The sequence below is a fragment of the Vigna unguiculata genome, chromosome 8 (assembly GCF_037176805.1).
Source record: "Vigna unguiculata cultivar grain cowpea cultivar isolate G323 ecotype 2 chromosome 8, ASM3717680v1, whole genome shotgun sequence".
Classification (NCBI taxonomy): Eukaryota; Viridiplantae; Streptophyta; class Magnoliopsida; order Fabales; family Fabaceae; genus Vigna; species Vigna unguiculata.
The window spans coordinates 40,753,169-40,778,145 of record NC_140799.1 but is presented as its reverse complement, the minus strand read 5'-3'; the positions used below and the strand labels follow the sequence as shown (position 1 = coordinate 40,778,145).

The window sequence follows — 24,977 nt, the reverse complement described above, 5'->3', positions numbered from 1 at the left end:
TGTTAATGTCTAAATGTAAGACTACATATTAATAGAAGATTTTAAGTGTTATTTTTTATGTTTTAATAATCCGTAAAATTGTGAGTATATCTAAAAAAAGCATGCATAAATGTATTTTAAAACTAAAAAAAGGAGACAAAAGGTAAAATATTTGACATAATTTTTGTAGGGGTTAAGTACACACCAACTATATAACACCAACGAGAATTAAAAGGTCGAGGGACCATGAAAGTCTTAGTTTTTTTGTACTTATCTTCAATTCTTTAGATTTGCACAACTCATGCTTGTTGCTTAATACACACATATAGTGGCTTCAGATTTTTTCCAACACACGTTATACCGTGTCAGAAAATGAAGGTTGAAGATGGCAACAAAGGAAGACACATGTGGGTTTTGGGCCATCCCACATGTGACCTACGCAGAACAATCTCACAATTTTCTTACCATTCACCATTTCTAAGGCACTCACATGCATTTGTATCATCAATTATTATTCGCCAATGATCCGGAAAAAGCAAAAATGTTAGAAATTCGACGAGATAAGTTAATTTCATAATATATAATTAGGGTACAAATTTCATCTTATAATTTTGTTTTATGGGATTGAATTAGGTTTAAAGTCCACTTCTAACATAGTATCAGACCACCCATTAATTCTAGTTTCACCTTTGAGATTGGAGTGCAAACTTCACCTTACAAATCGATTTTGTGAGATATGACTTTATTACGAAGAAATCGTATCAGTACGATACGACTTTTTTTCACAGCATTGCACGATACGCCCAATGCCTAGTATCCATCGTTTTACACCTAGGACTACTAGGGTGTCTAATCCCATTCGCTCCCTTAACTTTCGTCTTTCGGTATCAATGTCGGTCCAACAGAATGTTTTCGCCGTTGATGTTCTTTTTAATTTCTACGCATTTTACCACTCAACCGAAAATTTTCCCTACCCCTACCGTACTCCAACTTAGTAAAATCATATCGCACTGACACAATTTATTTATTTTTATAATTTTTTAAAACTTATTTATTTAAATAATTTTGAAAAAGAATTGGACAATAGTGACAGAATCTGGGCTCCAATATTAAACATTGTGGTTTAATTATAATGTCATCATCATCTATCTCTGATGGAATGGATTGTGTTTCATTGTAAGTTGTTCTTTCTGATATATGATACCTACTTTGTCACCTGTCGCGTCATAGATTATACCAACTTCTTAAGGATTAAATATGCGATCATTGTGGACCCGAGTCTTAGGTTTGCCACTTGTACCATTGTTGTTTTGCCCCAGAAATGGAATTAATGTTGCTTCTAATTACAGACTAATTTCTTCAAATTAAGAAACTGTTCACATGAAGATATTTTTAAGACCTCGTTACAATTTTAGTCTGATACGAGAGTCTTGTAAAATATCCATTTCAAGGAAAAGAGATATATTTAAGATAAAAACAATTTTTTATTCTTATATAACCTATATATTATTTTTAAAAGAGATTGAGCTCAATACTTTAAACGGATACATGACATGACATTGAGAAGAAAGATATTGTTCTTGAGGAAAACTATAATCTTCTTCATATGTTAAACATATCTTATTTGTTTTTTTGGCATTTTAATATATTGGTAATAAATTTATTTACTTATTTATTAGTGTTAACCCTGGATTAATCAGTGGTCAATGTGGACCATTACGTAACTCTCTCGTAATGTTCTCTCTCCTACTATGTCTAGTCCTGATATGTTTTTCTGTTATTATGGTTTCCCTGAAACACAGCAAATCTACATCTGACACCACCACCACCACCTCAATCCTCATCGTCAAATTTTCCCAATTCTCTGTTCACCCTTTTCTCATTTTCTACCTCTTCAATCCAAGTATGTACTCTTAATTTTTCGCCTCCATTTTCTTTTTTCTTGTACAATTTCTATTATTTTATTGTCTCAGTTGTTATCCCTTTTCTATGTGTGACAATCAATGATCTATTTTTATGTAACTTCAGTTACATCTTACCCACATGCTTATGTTGTTCCAAAACATCTTGAATCGACAATGCTCACTCTACTAGGTACACCATTCTTAAATTCGGTTGACAGACACACAAATACATCAAGATCATTTTGTACCTAGTGTCAACTAATTTCATTGCTCATTAAATACTATTATCAATCACAACGAATCTGTTTGCACTTTTTTGCTATGGACTGAACTATGCAAATTATGAAAGTGATACATTTCTGGGATTCCAATTAGGGATATCTCCATTTGCTTTTACAATTTTTTACCATCTAATGTCTCAGGGAGGTCTCAGTCCATGCATGTATATCACTCCAAAAATATTTGAACAATCACTTCGCCAAGGAGAGAGATACACAAATGGATAACTGTAATTCGCCTAGAACGCCGAGTTTTCGGCAAAGGAGACGCTCAAATGAGGTTGGTGTAGTGAATGTGATTGGGAAACGTTTACTTCAAATTTCAAGTTTTAATGCCAAGTTATGCTGCTGCAAGACCTGTTATCTAGATTCTGTCAATTTAGAGAACATTTAATTCATGTAGTTGATGAAGTAATAAGTGAATATGAACTTCATAAAGATACAAACTACATGTAGTTGATGAAGTAATGGACTTCCCTTTAACTTACATATATTATAGAAATTTCATTTTGGAGAATTTGAAACTGATGCTAGCTTTTTCTGTGCTAGATTCCTGCAGAGATAAACAAATCAAATGGAAGCATTTTACTGGTGGATGATAAATATAAATACAGATCAATGTGGATTCGTGCATACTCATCTCTGTGGATGTTAGCTAGTGTCTCACTTATCATTTACTTAGGTCATCTTTACATCTGGGCCATGGTTGTTGTTATCCAAATATTCATGGCCAGTGAGCTCTTCAATCTACTTACAAGAGCAACTCAAGATAGACGTCTCCCAAAGTTCAAGTTCTTGAACTGGTAAGCATGTCTGATACTGTAGTTTCCAAATGATAATTGTTTATCAGAAATTGTTAATGTGTAGTGTTTCACAAAGATAAGATTCTGAATGCAATGTCCAGGCACTTTTTCTTCACAGCAATGCTTTTCGTATATGGCCGTATTCTCAGTCAACAACTTGTGAATACAGTGACCTCAGACAAATTCTTGTATAGGCTTGTGAGCAATCTGATCAAGTATCAGATGGTTATATGTTACTTCCTATATATTGCAGGTTAGTACTGCCAAATTTTTTCATAGGAATATTGATGTATAATTATCCTATCTCAATTATTGTAAGAGAGGACACAGATAATTTTATATATATTCAAGCAAGATACCTATAGGTTCTGTTGAGTAACTTAATTTTTCTATCTGATATCATACTATTATAGTCTTTTGCAGGTTCAAGAGTTTGTTGGCCTGTTATATATATATATATATAAAATCTTTGATTCCTGTATGGTATGTTCATTTCCTCTGTGATTTCAGGTTTTGTATGGTTTATTCTTTCATTGAAGAAGAGATATTACAAGTATCAGTTTGGCCAGTATGCATGGACACATATGATACTCATTGTTGTGTTTACCCAATCTGCGTTCACTGTAGCCAACATATTTGAAGGGATATTCTGGTAACATGACTTCTGCTGAATTACTTGCTGATGTAATCTACATTTTCTAAACCCTTCTTTTAGTCTATTATGTCCTATTTTCTTTGATTTTTGCTTACTTAAAACATCTTTACTTATATGATTCTGTGTTTCATTTATATTTTGATCAGAAAATTGTTGAGCACAGTTACTTACAGAAAAGGATACATTTAATCAGTAAAGTTCCTAGCAATTTCATTTAATATAATGCATCCTGTTTTTTCCTGGGCATGGTTGTGGAAAATTATATTTTAAAAAGGACATTTAATGTTATGAACTTGAGTAAGAGGATAATCAGATTTAAAGATACTTCTATTAAATTTGTGATTTGATTGACTTGTACTGATTCTCAATAAGAAGGAAAAGGGTGAAAGGAACACAAATATAACAGGACTCTTTATAATCATGCATCATGATTCATGGAAGTTATATTATATATCATGTCGTTTGCTCTTAAATAGTTTCACTTTCCTACAAAAGCGCCATCCATACTTTTTCTTCATTCAATGAGATTTTAATATTAGTAGCTGCTTGGTATTGCTAGCCAATGTGTTTTCCATGCTTCAATCTTTCTTTTTTACAATCTAACTTGCTAACATTATTATGAAAGGTTTATTTTCCCTGCATCCCTAATTGCTATGAATGATGTTGGCGCATATTTCTTCGGTTTCTATTTTGGGAGAACACCTCTGATCAAGCTTTCTCCAAAGAAAACATGGGAAGGTTTTATTGGAGCATCTGTAGCCACTATGTTTGCTGCGTTTACAGTAAGCATCAGTTAGTAACATCCTGCTTTTCTTTAGTTCATTCCTTTAGTCCACAGTAACTGGCCTCATCCTCAGTAGTCTTTAAGAAATCTTAAATCCTTGTATGAACAAGTTAAACTTTGCATAACAGTGTTTTATTAAGGAATTTTGGGTCATTATATAAACCGGTTGATCTTTTCGTAACAATAGTATCATAACCTTGCAACGAATCCAATATCTTGAGTTTTAATCTCGTTGAGACTCATATTACTAGGAAGAAGAGGTTCGAATTCACCATACTGTCAGGTGTCAGTTTATGAAGAAGAGGCATTTGTTAAGAAATTTTGTATCTTTTTGTAGGAACGGATTAATCTTTTTAATAAAGAGATGTTAACCAACTACCATCCCACAAAACTTTAAAAATTCACATTTTATTTATAACTGAACTCTCCAATATCATGTGTTTGACTCACAACCTCACCTTTAAGTTGATTTAATCATATTTTACAGTATAATTGATTTACATGATGATGTCACCTGTGTTTGTGCAGTTTGCATACTTCTTGGGTCGCTTCCAATGGCTAACATGTCCAAGGAAGGTAACAATTTTGATTAGGTGCAATCTTGGAGGAAATTTGTACTTTGATCCTAATGCTGGTGTGAAATAAATTCAGGATTTATCAACTAGTTGGCTTCAGTGTGACCCTGACCCAATTTTTAAGCCAGAGTACATTCCATTGCCAGGACTGATTTCTCATTCGGTAAGAGACATCTTGAGATTTAGCAGCTGCTAAAAGAATTTAACACTGTCATGCATGTAGTAAACATTTATTAACTTTCTGGATGCTTGATGATATAAATGTGTAAAAATAGCAAATATGATAAATAATCAAGTACTATCAATATAACTACACAAACTTAGTCCTAGATTCAGAAGTGTGGTAATAGTTTCTCATACATCAGAATAAATAAGATTAAAAGGTTCAAAGCTTTCACTACTGCTGAGAAAATTGTTTCGTGATGGTGATTTACAAATGACAGATATCATGTTGGAAAACAATGAATGTTTCGAAAAGATCAAACCGGTCTAAATTTAAAAGATAGAAACGATCGAAATCAACCTTAAATAAAATAAAGAATAAAAAGTATAATTTAGCCAACTTAGTATCATTCTTCATGAAATTAAGAGTTTAAAGATTGAGTTTTTCGTTTTGCAACATTTTGTAGCTTCCTTGGAAAGAGATACCAGTTTTGCCAGTACAGTGGCATGCCTTGTGGTTGGGACTATTTGCATCAATCATAGCACCATTTGGAGGTTTTTTTGCCAGTGGTTTCAAAAGAGCCTTTAAAATCAAAGTCTGTTCTTGCTCTTTATACTAGAGATTTATTTTGCCATCATTACCCTTTCTCCATTCTCTTCGAAACTCCCAAAAACATAGTAACAACACTGATATCTTTCATTGGTTACAGGACTTTGGTGACAGTATACCGGGACATGGTGGGTTTACAGACAGAATGGACTGCCAGGTTTGCTCTGAGATTGATAATTGTACCCTATAATAATCCTTAGCATGTGTATGAATAGGCTATTACTTAATTCAGGATAATTTTCAGCTTTCTATTATAGTATTATAGTGAGTAACTGCTATGATTGTTATGTTCATGCTTTAAGTATTTGGGGGGTATTTTCTAATATTTTATTTCTACCCTTTTGTATGAATAAGCTAGTGTATTCCATAATCTTGACTTTTCAAAGTGCAATTGATACATAATGCTTAGCACTTGACCATTTAAAGCACTTTCAATTTTACCATAAATCATGTACTACTTTCTATGACATGCAATAAAGTACACAATATCTTGGTATTTGTTGTGAATGTTGTGTTTTATACTGCGTTATGCATCCTTTGCAGATGGTAATGGCTGTTTTTGTCTACATATACCATCAATCATTTGTTGTCGCCGAAGACTATTCAGTAGAAATGCTTTTGGACCAGGTGCGTCTCTAGTTTAAGCATTTTATTGGTTAATTTTCAATCATGTGAAAACTAGAGGATTCTGTTTCATTTCAGTTCTGATGTTGAACACATATAAGTCAAAAACAGATTACATTTCACTATGTTCATTGCCCATAACCATGTTTTGTTATAACATCATTTGCAATGTTTTCTCTATGCAGATATTGAGAAACCTTGGTTTAGAGGAGCAACTAGCTCTCTACGCAAAACTTGGACAAATATTGCAAGAAAGGCGTTTATGACAAGTTCACTCTACACTTAATAAAAAAATGCTTCAATTGGTGTTATATCTGTAGATGAAGACCCTGTGGGAACAAGTGGGATAGATTAGTAAATAATTTTTTTAGACCTTTTTGTTAACTGCTCAACTATATTAAGTACAGAGTATAGCGATCCTTGCATTCTTTTCCCTTTGGGCTTAACATTGACATTTAAAATGGATTTTTAATGAGAAATATATTGGTGTTTTTCAATACTGTTTGTTGTTAGTACTATCTCAATTTACAAACTTGTAATACATTTTTCTAATCTTAATAATCTTTCTTCAAAATTCAACCAAGAATGGTTTTTTTCTCATAACTTACATCCGCTGAAACAAAAATCTTTCAAATGAACCTGCAATTTCATTTTCCTGGTTTGTTTTGGCCGGTGCTCATCTCTCATCTAGTTATATATTGAATCTCTGCATGTTCTCTCAACCATTCAAGCACTTTAGCTCCTTCTAGTATTTCTTGAACCTTCAGGAAAGTTCAAAAAGATCACATCAATCAATCTGTTAGTTAAATTAGGAAAGAGAGTTTGGCCCAAAGCACAATTTTTTCTCTTTTGAAAATGCAACCTACCCTACAATTGTTTAGACATTTATATAATTCAGTTAATCAAAATGGTATGCAGCATGAAATGCTATCCCTACATGGACCATTTTGAAAAAAGTTCAAGATATTTGTGGTTCTGTATATATACATGAAACGATGAAGCAGCCAAAATAATAAACAACAGTAAACAAACAAGGAAGTATGATGCAAACCTGATTCTTCACCCGTTCCTCATCATATTCTTGATTTTGACGTTTGAATTCAGCAATGGAATTCTCAACCTCTTTGACGAGATCCTCGGTAGCAAACTACAAAACACACAAATGCACAAATCATTGGTATAGTATAAGCAAAAGTGACCTATATATTTAGACAGATCAGTGAGAATTGGTACGCTTGTTCCATTTTTTGACAGGGGAAAGAATTTGTTGTCAGCATGACCTGAGCAAATATGTATATAATGGACACATCTTAATCAAACACGCTACCTGCAGATTTTCACGCCTATATATATCACCCACTGCCAGATTCTGTTTTATCAAATTTGTTATATTTTCCTTCTGATGCTCAAGATATTGGTTCACAGCCTTTGGACTTGAGAGAGATGCCAGCTGTTGCTCATTTAGTTTCATTTTTGCCTGAGAGAGATCAGAGTTTTTTGTTTTTCCATTAAATTGTGAATAAAAATGGAAAAAATTTTAAATGCCTCCTGAAAATGATGCATCATGCAACCAATACCTGTATTTCTAATAGGTTGGCTCCATAAAGCTGCCTACCTTGTTCCTCAAACAAGGATTGAGGTATATCAACTTCTACCATCTGAAAATGACAAGATGCACAGATCTTTTATCAACTTGTTGATATAATTTAGCTAAATTAAATACAGTCCAAACCTTTCATAATTTCAGTCTCAAAGGCGATGTTTAATCCTACATCAACTAGAAAACAATTTCAATAGAACTAATAAAGCTTGAATTTCACTTGACAAACCAATTTTATGAGATTGAGTGGGACTTTGAACCCAAATTCTAAAATAGATATGTCCACCAAAAATAATGATGATGATGATAATTACTTAGTGTATCCATGTCAGATGCAAGTGTGCTTCATTATGCACACATAGAAAACACGGTGCGAGGTACATGGTAATACCCTAGGAGATAAGACAGAATCAATCTAATGTAATACTATTACCTTAGAAATCTGATCTAAGATAGCATTATCAGTTGCTTGTTCTCTAGCTGTTTGCTCCACCTCTAGGCATCTCTGTAACAATAAGTCTTTGACCTGACAATTCATGCTAGAGATTTTTACTCTGATTTCAACTCAACATAATTCCTCAGTTCAGTTAACAATCATAGCAAGGGTAAAAAGGTCACCTGCTCCACTGTGCTGCATCCAGGGAGAAGCTTATCAGCAATAGAATCATCCAGTTCTGGCAAATCTCTGTAAAAAAGTTCTTTGCATTCAACCTGTTAATAAGCATGATCAGTATATGCAGCCAAAGAGGTTTTTTAAGCAAGCTACAAGCAAATATGGATCCCAAATATTCACTTGTACATGATACAAATGTGTACCAATAAATGCAAAGATAAAAGATGGTAATCACAATCAGATGGAGATGAAAAAGTGCCATAAAGTGTATGAGACATATGACAAAAAGTACTTATTATAAAGAATATGGTATCCAGAGGACTAAAGGAAAAAAACAACCATGCCAGTTCATGTTCCTAAAACTTAAACTTTTTTATTCAGCACTAGAAACTTACATTGAACTGAGCATGAACACCTCGAAGATTTTCTTGATTCCATGTTTCAGGAAATACAAGAGGAAAAGACTTTGATTCACCGCGATGAATTCCAATTATTGAATCAAGGAAACCCGGTAATACCTTGTCCCCGTATTCTGTGTCAAAATTAAAGCCTGCATAACTAATATAAGTTTAGAGGAAAAATATACATGATCTATTACAGAAAGCAAAGACTTCCATCACTTATCCATTCATTATCATCCTTCAAGCACAACACCAGACCTTTACTTTCAGCCGAAGGAATACTTTTAACATTTGATTCATCTTGATCGATGGTTGTTGCTGAGATGTCAAGAACAGCAATATCACCAACCTGTGAACAGCAAAAACAGATATTTTGTAGCAGCCAGCTAGTTTTGGATAGACTAGTCAATATCAATTAATACCAATATTAATTATTAAGATAACAGTAAATAGATAACACAGAAAACAATGTCTTGTAACAGTTATTTGTTAGTATGACAGTAAAGATAAAAAATTAGCATCAAATACTTCATTGTATCAGTCGTGACTAAAATCCCTATAGTTTGTTAATGCTTCCTTATAGAACTTAGAAGTTTTAGGAAAAATAATGATTCATAGAAGTTCCAATTAAACAGCATTTCTAGTAAATAATCATTTTAAAAGGAAAAAAAAAATATTAACAGACTGGAATAAATTAAATTTAATCACCTGTAACCCTCTATCAGTAACCACTTTCAGTGCACCAATGGACTTGTAACGCCTTCTAAATTCTTGTTCAGATGCTATTTGAGCATCTATATCACTATCTATCTCAACAACAATCTTTAAATTTTTGTATGCATTATTATCAGGAATCCATTTGATTTCTGGTGCAATATCAAAAACCACATCATATCTGGAAAAGTGGTATCAGTGAGAATAATTAATATAATTGCCTGTAGAAGTTATTGGCTGACAATATTATCATTCTTAATGATAATCTTCCTTTTCTCTATGTTATGACAGAAGATAGTTTTAGTATTAAAGATGCAGCAAAGGAAAAGAAAAATAACAAGTCTAATGGTAAATATATTTCAAAAAGTTTAACTGGTAGGTTACCTAAAAAAATCTTGAAGAGAAAATGTCTCCTCCATCTCAGGAAACTTAGTAACTATGCGTACTGAGTCTTGCAAAGCCTTCCCACTAACCTATAAACAAAATTAATTATCAAATGCTTAAGTGCATATCAGAATAATACTTGATCTAATGATGTACTTTATTCAGTAATAACATCGAACAAAAGATCAGAAAAATATAAAGAATTTTTTTAATCTGTTTATCAGTATCAAGTCCTCAGATCAAAGACAATTTTATTGGTCCAGTTTATGAGGAAAGGCCAATGGTAAGTTTATGCTTGTGCAATGTGCATGAACTGATAATCTTGTCTTTCAAGAATGAAGATTTCAGTGAGGTTTGTGATGGATATGACTGCTCTGTAGTTACAGAAAATAACATATGTAATTGCAAATAAAAACACAATTAATCCAAAATAGTTTGATAATGAAGAGATAAAGTACGGATATCAAAAGAAATTAGAAACTATATCACAACATACCGATATCATAGCATGTGAAAGTGTCCTTCTTAATATAGATTCAATAGTAGCCTTCTGGACATTTTGTCTCCCAACATAACCAATAAGAATGTCTTCTGGAACTTTCTTTCCAGGACGAAATCCAGGGATCTGTATTTGAAGCCACGCTAAATTAGCTTACAATACAACATGTTGTCCTCTGAAACCTGGATCCATGACAATCTCAAGCAAACTACTTATGATATATGACTATGCAGTAAATTATTATATGATAAGATAGAACCATGGCATTATGATTGTGAAGTTTAGAAACAATAAATTTTCAATGAAAACCAACTCAGACCAGATAGATCATACTAATAGTTTCAACTTTTGAATCTAGAACTTACAAACCGAAAATCTCCTTTGGCACAAAAATAAAGAGCACTATATTTGCGAACAATAATTTGCAGCATATTTCTTCTTTGAGCCAGATAACATTTTATTATATTACTATATAAAGCATAAGTAACCCAATATTACCTTTGCTTGTTTCATAAACTCTGCTATGACCCTTTTGTAACAATCCTCAATTACCAATGGTGGCACCTCCACATGCAATTTAACCTGCAAAGGGAAAGAGATATAGAAGTAAATTGAACATCTAACTAATCAATATCCAAATAAAGCTTACAATAAAGCTTATGAATATAGCCATGAGAAATTTACCCACTTTAAAGGATGAAACACAAGAATGGAAAGTATGAATAAAAGAGAAGATCATACAGTGGATTTTATTTTCTCTGTTTCTGTGACCTTCAGTTCTGCCGGAAGACGGTCCTGCTGTTCTGTGCCAACTTCAACTGAGGAAGAAGAAGCAGCAGCTGAGACTGTGAAGGGAGAAGAGAAAGAATTGTAACGAACGATAAAGGGTTGAAATAGATGAACATGAGGTGCCAAGGACGAGAATTTAAGGGAATTGAATTTGAAGATTGAAGTGTTGGCATTAGCAGAGAGAAGACTTTTGTTTGAAGAGAAAAAAGAATTGGAAAGAAGAGAACTTGTGAAGGTTCGAGTGCAGAGTTCCATGGTTTCTCTTACTCTGCAGACAGACACAGATACTGTTGTTTAGATAAAATAAAGATAATGTCAGTTTAATATTTACATATTTATATATTTTACTTTATTATATTTATTTTAAAACAAAGTACAACAGTATCAGTAACGTTGTAATGTTCTGGTGCACAAATTACAGTTACAGTTAAGTGTAACTGTAAAGTTGTGTGCATTGTGTTACACTTTTAGATAGTAAATATAGTGTATGGTTGATGTTATCACATGCCAAGGCCATAATGAAATATACAATATTGTGGTTAAATTGAAAAGAAAATAGAACTAATAAATTAAAAACTATAATTTTGGATGTATAATTAATGATATATAATGATATATATATATATATATATATATATATATATATATATATATATATATATATATATATATATATATATAATCTTATGCATGGTTCAAAATCATCTTTTCATAAAAGTCACCTTCTAAACTTACATGTGTTGGGATTTGATGAGTTCATGGACAGAGAATATACTACATAAATAAACCTTAAATACTAAATAATTTTAGAATAGGGTTTATTTTGCTGTAAATTTAGAAAATTGATTTTTTTTTATGTGTGTGAGTAATTTTGAACCTGCACCTATTAGGCCCATTATGCTAATGGGTTTAAACATTGGAGAGTTTATTCTTCCTGCACCCAAAAATTTATAGCTGCACCCCTATAATTTTCAAAATGATCATTTGACCTCTTTCTTTAATTTTCTTTCTTTATTTGTTGATTTTGAAGTTTGTCTCCAGCAGAGGGAGATAATTTTTTCTGTTCCTTTTTTCAATCTTATTTTCTATGAACTGTCTTTCTTAAATACTTATTTTTATAATGTTAAATTTTACTCTTTCTTGGTGGCTCTGTTTAAAAAAATTATTTTTATAGTTTCATCTCATTCTTTTCATAAATTTTGCTTTGTTTAAATTTATTTTATTATATGTTGTCTTCTGATTATTTTTGTCTAGATTGCCTTACACTGGTTGTTATGTGAACATGAAGTGACAAAACTCTTTAATGATTAAACTTATAAAATAAAAATGTAATTATTAATAAAAACAATTTAAAAAATCAATTTTTAATTTCATTTTATATAAATTTTAATTCAATGTTGACTGCATATAGTAAAGATATTCAATTTTTAAAAAATTGAGTTGATAATATTTGCATGTCCTTTGAGTGATTTTACCCATATCCTTAGTCTCACACAATCTAAAATTACCATTGATGACACATCTAGATTTGACCATTAAGTCTCATTTTTAATTTATTTTTTCTTATTTAGTGTGTTTGTACTATTTAACTTAAGTGGCCCTTAATTTAAATGTTAATCACCTTTTTAACGAGAAGTTGAGAGTGTAAGAAATTAATATTTAGTTACGGTGTAATAGAGTTTGAGTGTGGCATATAGAGAGTTAAAGAATGTTCACTATGATGATATAAGCAAGGGGTGCTATTTTATGAGGGGTGAATAAATTTAAATTACATTTAGGTCTAAATAGATTAATGATTTATCTATTTTTTTTTATCAGCAAAGTATTAATAATTAATATAGTAGAGCATTTGTGAGGTGCTTTAACCTTTTTATAAAAAATAATCCTATATATAAGGGATGTCAAAAAGCTAACATTATGAGCTTCAACAAAAAAACCGCAAAAGACAAAATCTTTGTCCAACCTTGACACAATATAATAAATACATAGACTAACATCACAACCACTTAAGGAATTTCAATTCATTGCCCATCCTAAATACAAAACATAACCACACATCTTCAAAGTACAAAGTTGACAGAACTATATTAAAAATGAATAAATGAGCTCAACACATCCATAGATCATCACCACATCCATGATTCATCCATGGTTACACTGTCCATGTAACTATGCTTCGTCCGTTGTATATCCAAAACATAACCTGACCACCTAAACACTTAGAGACAAATAAAGTTACCAATTCACAAAAATTTTATGCACAAAGGAGGACAAAAATACCAAACACTATAAGAGAAGTTGACAAAATGAATTTTACATTTAAAGTTTAAGGATTAAGATTTATGATTTAAATATTTAAAATGGATTTTAAAAAATAGGGATGTGGGATTTTTGTTGGTTTGGGCTACAGGGGACTATCCTTCTGTTAAGCTGAGACCATGAACATTCCTTTCTCTCTTTTTTTTCACCCTTTTTTTATATGCATTGGGGATTAAGATGCATTAGGATTTTGTAGTAGTGAACTCATTTGATTATGGTTAGTTGATTACTAAAGTTTTTATTCTCATCTCAAAATCTCATTTTAAAAAAATAATAAAATATAAGGTGAGTGCAGTTAATTTTGGTAAACTTATGAAGTTCCTTGTGATTTTGAGCTGATATATTAAGTGTTACATAAAAAATAATTATCTTAATTTATTGGGATTGCCATGTTAATTCTTATCCAAACAATATTGTGAAAGCATCTAATTTAAATGATAAATCAGAATTCAAGTAAGGAGTAAATTTGATAACAATCTCTAGTAATTATAATAGAAAATATCACTTAAATTGGCATGATAGGCTCACAGGTTTTCTAAAGAGAAAGCAAAGAGTAAAAGAATGAACACTCACTTAATTTTAAATTTCTCAATCTTATTTGGTTTAATTGTTAAATGTTTTATTGAGGTGAAGGTTTAGTCCCAAAGTAATTGATTGAATTTTTGTGATTAATGAATCAATTGAAGCATTATGTGCAGCACTCATTCACATCAATCCAAAACCACATGCCATTTATCAAAATTGAATTTTTGATAATCACACCACAACGAATAAAATTGAAGAAAACAAATAATTAATTAATCGAATCTATTAGGTTCTGGGACATAAAGAATTCTCGACCCATTTTCAATTCTATCTAGTTTTCTATTTATTTATTTTCATTTTATCAATGTATTTTTAAGACATTTGTTTCTTTTTCCTCTCTGGTTCTGAAAATGGTATTACGGTTTGTTTTGATTTTATTCTATTATTATATATTATATATTCTCCTCCTTTTCTTGGCCTATTACATTATTTATTTATTCAAATAAGAAATGAAGAATATAGTTAACAGTTAAATAATAAATTTAAAAAATAATTTCAAATATATGAGTAAGGTTATTATGAGTGATAAAGAGGGTGGCACACAGTTTAAGGAAGAGTCTGATACTGGAAATTTGCATGCGTTTTGTTTGGGCGTTGGGAATGCACTCTAATTTGTTGTGTCATAAATAACTGTCACAAAATACTACGATTGGGTCTCTAAAATTTGCATGCGTTTTGTTTGGTTCTTGGTCTGAATCATTCAACCTAATTTCTAATAAATACTCTCACAAAATCCAAAGACATGCAATTTTTTGTGTGGTCAACACTGTCGCAAGAAGATAACAAATCTGTCACTTATGTTTCTTCTGTTTTCATTTTTTTCTCACATGAATCATTTCCGTTATATTTTAATAATGAGTTGATATGTTTTATATGTATTCAAATTTAAAAGTGTTCAGAAAAATTGTAAAGGATAATACATGTTAATATGAGTCTGATAACACTTTCTCAAAATGTTTACTTTATTTTTCTTTTATGTTATTTAATTTATATAATTGCAAAGTACAAATGTTATGTTGATGATTAATATTGATCACTATTTGTAGATATCGAATATTAATCATCAAATAGATGTACCCACAAAAAGGTTTGTCTCATTAGATAATATTAATGTATTAATTTAACATTTGACTTATATTTACAAATTTTTATATTCAATTGTTATCTCCAAAAACTGTGAAATGAAATCTTAAACAACAAAACCAAACAAAACAAAATTTTATAAAACATAATCTGTGTGTGGGAGAAACATATTTAAAAGGTAATTTTCGACATTATAGAACGCTTGTTACATTTTTGGACCTTCCCCATTGGATAGTTAGGTGTAATATGGCCATAATACATTGTACATGACAGTATTGTTCAAAAGGTAATATTTTACATTAAGAGCATAAGCACATGTGACATATATATCCCTTTAAGATCACAAAATATAAAGACATGAATTCTGTCGGCAAACATGAAATTTTTGTAAAATCAAGAAATGTATAACTTTTTATCCCAGACACAATTCTCCAAAGTTCTTCACAAAAACATATATTCAATGTGATTGTTTTTGTCATTTTGCACTTGTAAAAAAAATACTATGACATTCTGAAAAAAAAAAGGTGTGTTTATACATTTATAAAACAAATGCTTTTAAATATAATTTTATTTTTTCTGGTACACCTTCACCAAATCAAAAAGATGCTTAAAAAATAGTTTTTTACGTTTCAAGACATAACAGAGGAGGAAGATACATCTTGTATTAATTCAAAAGTTTTCATCCTAAAGAAAGGAGAAGATTAATCCTTCAATATATCAGGAAACATGCATAAAATCTACAAATAATATTAATTATCATACCAAACAACATTGTAATTCAATTACAAAACTACATCAATATAACAATTAACTAAAACATAATAATTTGTATTATTAAAATACTTTGACGATGTTAGACGACAAAGATACAAATTTTACTCTTTCTATTATTTCAAACAATTCAATCAGATGAAAAGAATGAATCAATATCCTCACTCAAGCATAAAATATTAACATATATTTTCTTCACCATGAAAAGATTAATCTCCGTGGAAAAATATAGATTAAATTCAAAATATTATAAATATTTAAGTCTTGGTGTACAAAGCTCAATTTCATAATCAGGATTAAATTCCTCATCCACTCTAAAACTAGATATACTTAAGTTTGTAAGGTGAAGAGGAGAGATTTTGAAGGTTTCAATTCCACCATAGTACTGACAACTATGAAAATACAAAGTTTTCAAATTGACACGGTCCTCGAAAGGATCAAGAAAATTGACACACTCAAATCCACAATCTAGAAAGTACAGGTGTTGGAGAAAAAGAAAACCGAAATTCGTAGTCTAATGGATATGTAATCAAGATTGAGAGAAGTAAGAGATTTATGCAAAAATTTCTTTATGTAAATCTCTCACATCTCTCAAACTATGTTACATAGTCATTTTGAATACAAATTTCGATCTTCCTTCTTTTAAACACATGTACCTCCAAGATTGTCGATTTGAGTGTGGAGAGAAAAATTTTCTTGATCCTTTCGAGAACTGTATCAATTTGAAAACTTTGTATTTTCATAGTTGTCAGTACTATGGTGGAATTGAAACCCTCAAAATCTCTACTCCCCAACTTACAGACTTAAGTATCTCTAATTTTAGAGTGGATGAAAAATTTAACCCTGACTGTAAAATTAGCTTTGCAGACCAAAGCTTAAATATTTTATATATTTTGACTCTAATCTATATTGTTTTTCTAAAGAAATTGATCTTTCCTCAGTGAAAAAAATAAATGTCAATGTATGTTGCTTGACTAAGGATATTGATTCATTATTTCATCTGATTGAATTGTTTAAAATAATGCAAACAGGCAGACATGTATCTTTGGCGCACAATATCATCAAAGTAAGTAATTTGATAATACAAGTTATGATGTTTTTTAGATAATTGTAATATTAATGTAGTTTCGTAATTTATTATTGATGTTGTTTAATATGATAATTGATACTATTTACAAGTTTTATCTACATTTTCTGATATACTGAAGGACGAATAATCTTCTTCTTTCAGTAAAATGAAAACTTTTGTTACAATACAAGATGAATCTTCTTCCTCTATATGTCTCGGAACATAAAGAACTACTTTTTGGTGCACCTTCTTGATTTGGTGAAATTATGAGAAAAATAAATTTATAGTAAAAGTATTTTTTATAAATGTATGTATAACCACACGTTATGTTTTTTTTTTTTTTTCTGAATGTCATAGTATATTTTATTTTTAGAAATCTCATCGAAGATGTGTTTTCGTGATTTTGGTGAAGAACTTTGGACGAATCGAATCCTGGGATAAAAAGTTGTACCCCTCTGGATTTTACAGAGAATTCATGTTTGGCAACGGAATAGGAGTCCCGTTGGTAGTGATGATTATTCTTTATTTTGTGATTTTAAAGGGATATATCAGATGTCCTTCTGCTCTTAAATGTCAAAGTTTATCTTTTGAATAATATGTTTCTCAATAATATATATCCTTATCGTTTTTTTATGGCAAAAACAACTGTGCACAATGCACAGTTGTTGAAAGTCAGATCGTAAATTTACATCATAATTATAGCTATTTTCAAATGTGGTAATAAAAAACAAATATTAAAATAAAAAACTAATTACAAGCTTTAAAAACTCCATTGATACTGATTAATATGTTACAACATACAACAATGATAATGAGATGAATAGAAAACTGACCCGGTTAGAACCATTTCTTGGATTTTTCTTGCTACCAGAACAGGTGATGGCAGTGATGGCAGCATTTTTAATATTCCTGTGTGAGTAAAATTCAATAATATATCTTAGTTGCTAAAATAAACTTTGTCATTCGAAGAGTATATATGACAAGATTTTCCATCACCCACCATTTCCGTGAAAGGATAATAAATTTTTTGATGCATGTGTATTGTTAAGGAAAAAAGAAAGCATTTTTATATAATACATATCAAATATGTAAGGAAAAAAAATTATATAATATATATTAAATATGTAATTCCAAAGACTAATTTTATACTGCAGTCACAATACAAATTCAAGTAATGTTTATTAATAACTTTTGAACAATTTTTTGTTTTATATATGAATCTGAACATTGTTAACATTTTTATTTATTTGATAAAGGAAGTGACACACTTGTTTTTGTCAATCTTTTCCTTTGATTTTTTTTTCTTCTACATTTTCAATTCCAGTAAGTAATATATATATGTTTCTCAGCTTCAAATTACCAAACCGATTTTCTAATATTTTTACTTTCTATTATTTTTTATATTTTTTTATATTGTTAATTTCACTAGATAATATAGTAATATTTTACCTGAAAAATAATCAACTAATTTAATAATAATCAATGAATAAAATTAATTTTTTTCTGAATAATAGATTTTTTATTACTATGTGATTATGTTAGTTTAATAATGTGGTAAAATATTAATACATACATTGTAATATTTATTAATGTTTAATTGTTAGATATGTGGGTTTTAAGCCTAATTCAACCTCACAAAAAACTGACTTGTAAAGTGAGGATTGTACCCACTTATATATTGTGAATTGACCTTATCTCTTAGTTGTGGGACTTCCAACATTAATATATAAATATGAATGAATTATTAGAAAAATAATATAATATTTCTTATATTTCATATATAATTGTGAATTAACTTTAATATATATTAGAATTATCACATTCTAACAAGTTAACTAATCGTGACTAATTAATAAAATATTTTTTTTCTTCTTTTAATCTTTTATTAGCAAAGAAAATATTTTACGGATAATTCTTAAATAATAATAAATTCCCCAATTATTCAATTATACTCAATACAATGTTTGAAATTAAAATATATATCACTTTTAAATTAATTATTACAAGATAATCTTGATCCAGAAAATGTTTACTTTATCATAAAGTATGTCTTACTAAGAAGTTGAGGTGTAATATTAATTATGAAAAAACTTCATTTCATTTGAGTTAGTTCAATAAGAGTATCTATATAGGTCTATAGTTTATATAAATATATATATATATATATATATATATATATATATATATATAATTTGATTTATCTATATTATTAATATCTTATTGATAATAATTATATGATGAAGAAAACTTTAACTTAAAATTATAAAGAGTTGTTTTTATTTTTATAATAATAACAAACCTTTAATTTTAATGAAGAACTTTAAACAAAATATAATAAAAATTTATTATAAAATGAAATTAATTATACAGTAATTTAGTTTTGAACACCTGCATGTAGTGAGAAAACTTCCGATACACTTCTAAAACTTTTTTCTGTTTTATTTGTAGAGTAGATCAAGCCCAACTCCATCTCATTTTTTGAACCAGAAGAAAAAGAACTTTTAAAACAATTATGCATTGACTTGACACAGTAGCTAAAAAAATCAATATCAGTGGCATTATTAGGAGAAATATTAGAAAAAAAAAGTGAGCAGAAATACGTATGTTAAATAAAATAAAACAACCATCTGAGTTACATGATCAGAAAGTGTACCAAGTCAGATGAAGCTTCTGAGCTAATATCCTTCCGATCTCCGACGAACTCCGATAGAACCAGTTTATCAACAATATTGTCGACGTTTTCTTCTGCTCATGCTGCTTCAGCTTTCACACCTGTTTTCATAGTCATTAACAGACACCATTAGAAAAAAAAAACTCAAACTCACGGGTTATATATAAAGTCTAAAAGCCATAAAAATGAATGAAGTGTGAAATTAGTCTCAGCATGCAGTCACCTTGGGAGTCGAAGCGGCAAGATGAGAAGAGAAAGGTAGCGGTGGCAACCACAAAGAAAAAGAGGGCGGAGTTGAAAAAAGATTTGGCGGCGGCAGAAGAGATGGATGATTTTTAGGGTTAGGGTTACAAATGAGAAACATGCGCAACTTGCAGCTTCTAGGTTAATGAGAGAACCAATTTATAGGAACTTATACTTGCGCCGCTGCTCATCGTTAACTCACTGAAGAGATAACATGAGATTTTCCACCATTCTTCCCTTCACACGTAAGGATCAAAGATTAACGTTATCAGATACTGAAAATTTCAAGTTAAATATAAAAACCTCTGATAAATAATTCAAGTTATATTTATATTATATGCACTTTTTTTTATGTTTATTGTGCATTTTCTTTAGAAATACCCACCCGTTTATATTGCCAAATTCTTGAAATTAATTTAAAGGGCATATGGCAAAGTGGATGTCCTGTTGGCCTTGATCATGGTGTTAATTATCAAGCTTTGGCCAATCTATGGGAACATCGTTCAGTGTTGATTCTTGGTTAAGAGTGTAATTTATCTAATAAGTGCACGTATCGGTTCAATTTTAGCACAATAAAATCGTATCTAAAAAAATTTGGTTTGATAAAATAGTAATCTATAATCTATTTCAAATTTTGTAGTAATCACCTTATTTTTTATTCAATTCAACCATTCAATTGAACCAAAACAAAATAAATCATCAATCCACTTGAGAATTCAAAGTCATTGCTTGGATAATCTTCAAAATCACCCATCAAATAAACCATCATCAATTGCACTAGCTCAAGAAAATATCTTAAATACTCCACGAATATGATTACTTCAAGCTTATTATAAATTGAATCATTTAAACTATTTCAAGCATTGAGTTGTTAATTGAAACTGATAACAATATAATAGTGGATAGTTAAATAATAACCTTACAAGTGGGTGGATGGTCATGATAAGGTATACACAGTCAAATTGACATGTGCAAAGATGAAAAATAATTTAATTGGAGAACAGTCAGTAGTCTTTGATAGTCTATGGCGAGTTAAAGGTACTCTATCTGCACTTCATTTAACATGGCGTGTCATGTCAAATGGTGTACCTACAAAGGTCAAACTCAGGCTTAGAGGAATTTTACTGAACAATTATGATTGTGGCCTGTGTGGGGATCAAGAAGAAATCATAAGTCATTTGTTCTTTACTTGTAAAGTTGCCAACATAGTATGGAACTTGTGCAATAGATGGGTAGGGGTTTTGAGTGTACAATACAACCAGGTTCAAGAAAACTTTCAACAGTTTCACTTAATTGAGTTTAACTACAAAGGGAATATAATTTGGAAAGGGGTGTGGATGGCTATCATGTTGAGTATATGGAAACACAGGAACAATTTAGTGTTCAGGAATGCCAAATCCGATGCAGAAGAAATATTTAGCATAGCTCAATTGAGAGTATCTATGGTTGAAGCATAAAAATACAAAAGTAAGCTTCTTTTTTTCAGATTGGTGTTTATGTCCTTTACATTGTATCAGATCTCTGTCATAGTCATGCACAGTTATACATGACTACGTAGATTAGAAAGTACTTGTCTGGCTTGAAGCATGTAAGGAATGTGTGGATGGGAGGACTGATTTTAATACCTGTAGTCCAGGTTTTCTATTTTGTTTGCAGGTGTGGTTCCATATGAATGATGAATTGGAAGATGGAGGAAACAAAAGTTATTCACTATTACAATAAGACCATAGAGATACCAGTGTGCCAGTGACCTTCTCTTCCTACGAGATACGGGACATATTGAAATATTGATTAAAGGATGTGGGAAGTCTGATTTTGAATATAATGCAAAATATATTACTATTAGGAAACATAGGTGTGAAGAGTTTTGTGGTGTGTTAACACATTGGCTCTCGATGTGTGAATTATATAGTAACACCTAGAGTTTTCTAATGTATTTTGCCTCTGTGATGTATGTTGTTGATTATGTTCATTGGCTTGTGTGAGGTTTTCTGTTTTGATGAGGCTATGAAGCCAAGCTTTTGTTTTTACATGTACAAGTTGTACATCCTTCTGTATACGGATTAGAGCACTCTTGAAGTGTTCTCTTTAATTATTTTATTCTTTGCTGATAAAAAAAAACCTTACAAGTGTTTTTAGTGTGTAATAATATTAAATGTTTTCTTTCTATATTTTTTTTATTTGAGGGTTAAGTATGTTTTTAATTCATGAACTTTGATGCAGGATTGGAATTAGTCTATGTCCAAATTTTGATACATTTTGGTCCCGAAACTTAAAAGATAAATGAATATACTCCTTTTAACCCAATTACGTTCAAGTTTTCATAATAACTCTTATTTGTTTATTCTTCTTGAGGTGTAATTTTTAAATCATGAGTTTAATATGATTTTTCATATTTTATTTACATTTTATTTAATTTGTTTTAATGAAATTTTTATGTGAATATGAGATCAAAGTTTAATGTTGTCCAATTTAAAAACTCAATTCTTAAAAATAACTAATAAAATTAATGTTGTCCAATTTATATATAAATATATATTTATATTTATATATAAAGAGATTCTCGTCTTTTACTTACACAATTAATGGTTTTATTTTACTTTCTATATGTTTATAATATAATGATTGTTGACTTCTATGTTTAGATTTATTAAATAAAACTATTTTTTTATTATATTTGTAAAGGTATATATATTTAACTTTGTTAACGAATAAAAATTTATTTTACATATCAACTTATTTAATTTACAAATATTAATAATTTGTATTATAATATAAATATTTGAAAATAAATATACACATGTGTGACAGTACTGTATTTCCGGCTGTATCAATTTTTTTTTTAAGAATATGAGATATTTAACCACTAGCTAAATATATTATATAAAAATAAATGTCTACAAATAGTTAGATAATGATCCAATAGGTAACTTAATATGCACAAGTGGTGTATGAATAATAATATAAAAGAAATGCTCAAGCGATGTATGAATAATAATATAATAATATGGTTGAATTTTCACCGTATAAAATTGGTAGAAAAGTTTTTGTGGTGCTAAAAGTCTTAAAGATTAAATGGGAATCACTTATTTTTTTAAATCTTTTACTTTTTGACTATTTGGAAGATAATTTTTTGTCCAGTTTAATATTTATACGCTATTTGATAGATTTAATAGTAAATACAGTTATATTTATTAATGACAATAAACATTTCATATGATAGATCTTCTTACATAATTATATGAATCACTAATGTGTTTAAATATTCATCAATTTTACATAAGTAATAATACATAAAATTAATATTTTTTGAATAAAAATATTTTTATATAATATATATTTTGAATTGTAATTATTAAATATGAAAATACTTTAAGCTAAATTACAAATGTTTTAGAAAGTATAGTAATATTGTTGGAAAATATCTTTTAATTTAAGTGATATGTTCTATTATAATAGAGATTGTCCTCAAATTTACTCCTTACTTTATCGATTTTTAAAAAAATAGAACTAAATTGAATAAAAATAAAAAATATTGAACTGACATGTGAACTTGTCTCCCATAAGATTGGTTTCTACGTCAAAAGCAAAATTGAGTGAAGATCAAAGATAAAAGATATTCAAAATATATACAATCTTGAACGATAGTGTCACGCAAATTGTTAATAAGTGGACTTAAAGCGTAACTCAATCCCATAAATTGAATTTTAAGATGAGATTTGCACCCTATTTATATAGTATGAAATTGCTTATCTCTAGTCGATGTTGGATTTTCAAAACACCCCCTCACGTCGAGACATAGACAGTGGCGGACGTACCAAGTGACAGGGGGAGCCACGGCTCTCCCAACCATTTTTTTTAAAATTTTTTTTTTCTATATATTTAAAAAATAATTTTTATAAATTATTATTTTATTTATATTAATTGATTTTTATTTTATTTTATTTTTTATATATTTAAAAAAATATATTTATATATTATTACTTATTTATATATTATTATCTTATTTATATTAATTTAGTTTGAAAAATCTTTTTTAAAATTTAAAAATTATGTTTTTTTTTCTAATATAATTTTTAAAATTTTTTTATTTGGTTTCTCTCTTTCGTGTCTTCATTTCTTTCTCCCATTTTATTTTCATCTCAATTTTCACCATCAATTTCTTATTATTTTCAAAATCAAATTGCACTACGACAAAATTGAAGAGTTAAGGAACATTTTGGACCGAACAATTTCTTCTTTTGAGTAAGTTCATCTTTTCCTTTTTATTTTTGAAGCAATATCTTTCTCTCTTGTATGTGGCTTTTCTACGCTCTAGGCATATGTCTATCTGTTAGAGATCATAAAATCATGTTTTAATTGTTGATCAAACTCTTCTTTGTGTAGATAGAGCTATTTTAGGTTTTGAAGTTGTGTAAGGGAAGAACAAGATTAGAAATATACTCTAAGGTAAGGGAAGCTAATCATTTAGACGTTATTAATTTTCTTAAAATATTGAGTCTTGCTTTTAAGATTTAATTATTCATAATTTTTATCTTTTTGTAAATAGGTGAGAGGTGAAAATTTTATATTAGAAAAATTATGATAAAGAGTAAAAGAATTGATTCTTTTTTCAAGAGGAAGGCTTGTGATGAAGATGAAAAAAATGCATGTACATATCTAAAATTGAGAAACTTCATGAGAATCCAAATATTGAAGAAAACGAAAAACAACTCTCTAAGGTTCCTAAAGTTACATATAATGAATTTGAAAATATTTTAGAACGTGACCCGGAAAAGCGTCTTCAAATTTGGCAATACCCACCAAATTAAATTGATGAGGTACGAAGTACTTATCTAAAATGAGATCCATATCAAATGTGT

General features: G+C 29.6%; 2 protein-coding genes, 1 long non-coding RNA gene and 1 pseudogene across 3 annotated transcripts; 1 reads left to right on the top strand and 3 right to left on the bottom strand.

Annotated features, from left to right (window-relative positions):
- The first annotated feature begins 1,747 nt into the window (after positions 1–1,747).
- On the top strand, positions 1,748–6,807 carry LOC114193309 (phosphatidate cytidylyltransferase 1-like). Its single transcript, XM_085665782.1, has 12 exons — positions 1,748–1,882; positions 2,306–2,441; positions 2,711–2,964; positions 3,066–3,217; positions 3,475–3,616; positions 4,245–4,401; positions 4,932–4,979; positions 5,055–5,141; positions 5,608–5,736; positions 5,851–5,907; positions 6,294–6,377; positions 6,560–6,807. Exons 2-12 carry the CDS (start codon positions 2,382–2,384, stop codon positions 6,638–6,640), a joined length of 1,251 nt encoding a protein of 416 aa, XP_085521908.1. The 5' UTR covers positions 1,748–1,882; positions 2,306–2,381; the 3' UTR covers positions 6,641–6,807.
- A 15-nt stretch (positions 6,808–6,822) lies between these two features.
- LOC114193308 (trigger factor type chaperone family protein) lies at positions 6,823–11,678 on the bottom strand. Its single transcript, XM_028083043.2, has 13 exons — positions 11,327–11,678; positions 11,084–11,167; positions 10,583–10,711; positions 10,087–10,175; positions 9,697–9,883; positions 9,247–9,337; positions 8,983–9,137; positions 8,593–8,685; positions 8,408–8,500; positions 7,952–8,032; positions 7,702–7,851; positions 7,426–7,521; positions 6,823–7,135 (listed from the first exon to the last, which is right to left on the bottom strand). Exons 1-13 carry the CDS (start codon positions 11,627–11,629, stop codon positions 7,058–7,060), a joined length of 1,629 nt encoding a protein of 542 aa, XP_027938844.2. The 5' UTR covers positions 11,630–11,678; the 3' UTR covers positions 6,823–7,057.
- Positions 11,679–13,222: 1,544 nt separating this feature from the next.
- On the bottom strand, positions 13,223–20,268 carry LOC114195210 (uncharacterized). The gene is made up of 4 exons (XR_014984173.1): positions 20,096–20,268; positions 19,855–19,973; positions 18,035–18,110; positions 13,223–13,585 (listed from the first exon to the last, which is right to left on the bottom strand). It is a non-coding gene; the product is annotated as an uncharacterized LOC114195210 (long non-coding RNA).
- On the bottom strand, positions 13,322–17,171 carry LOC146884488 (uncharacterized; annotated as a pseudogene).
- Positions 20,269–24,977: the final 4,709 nt, after the last annotated feature.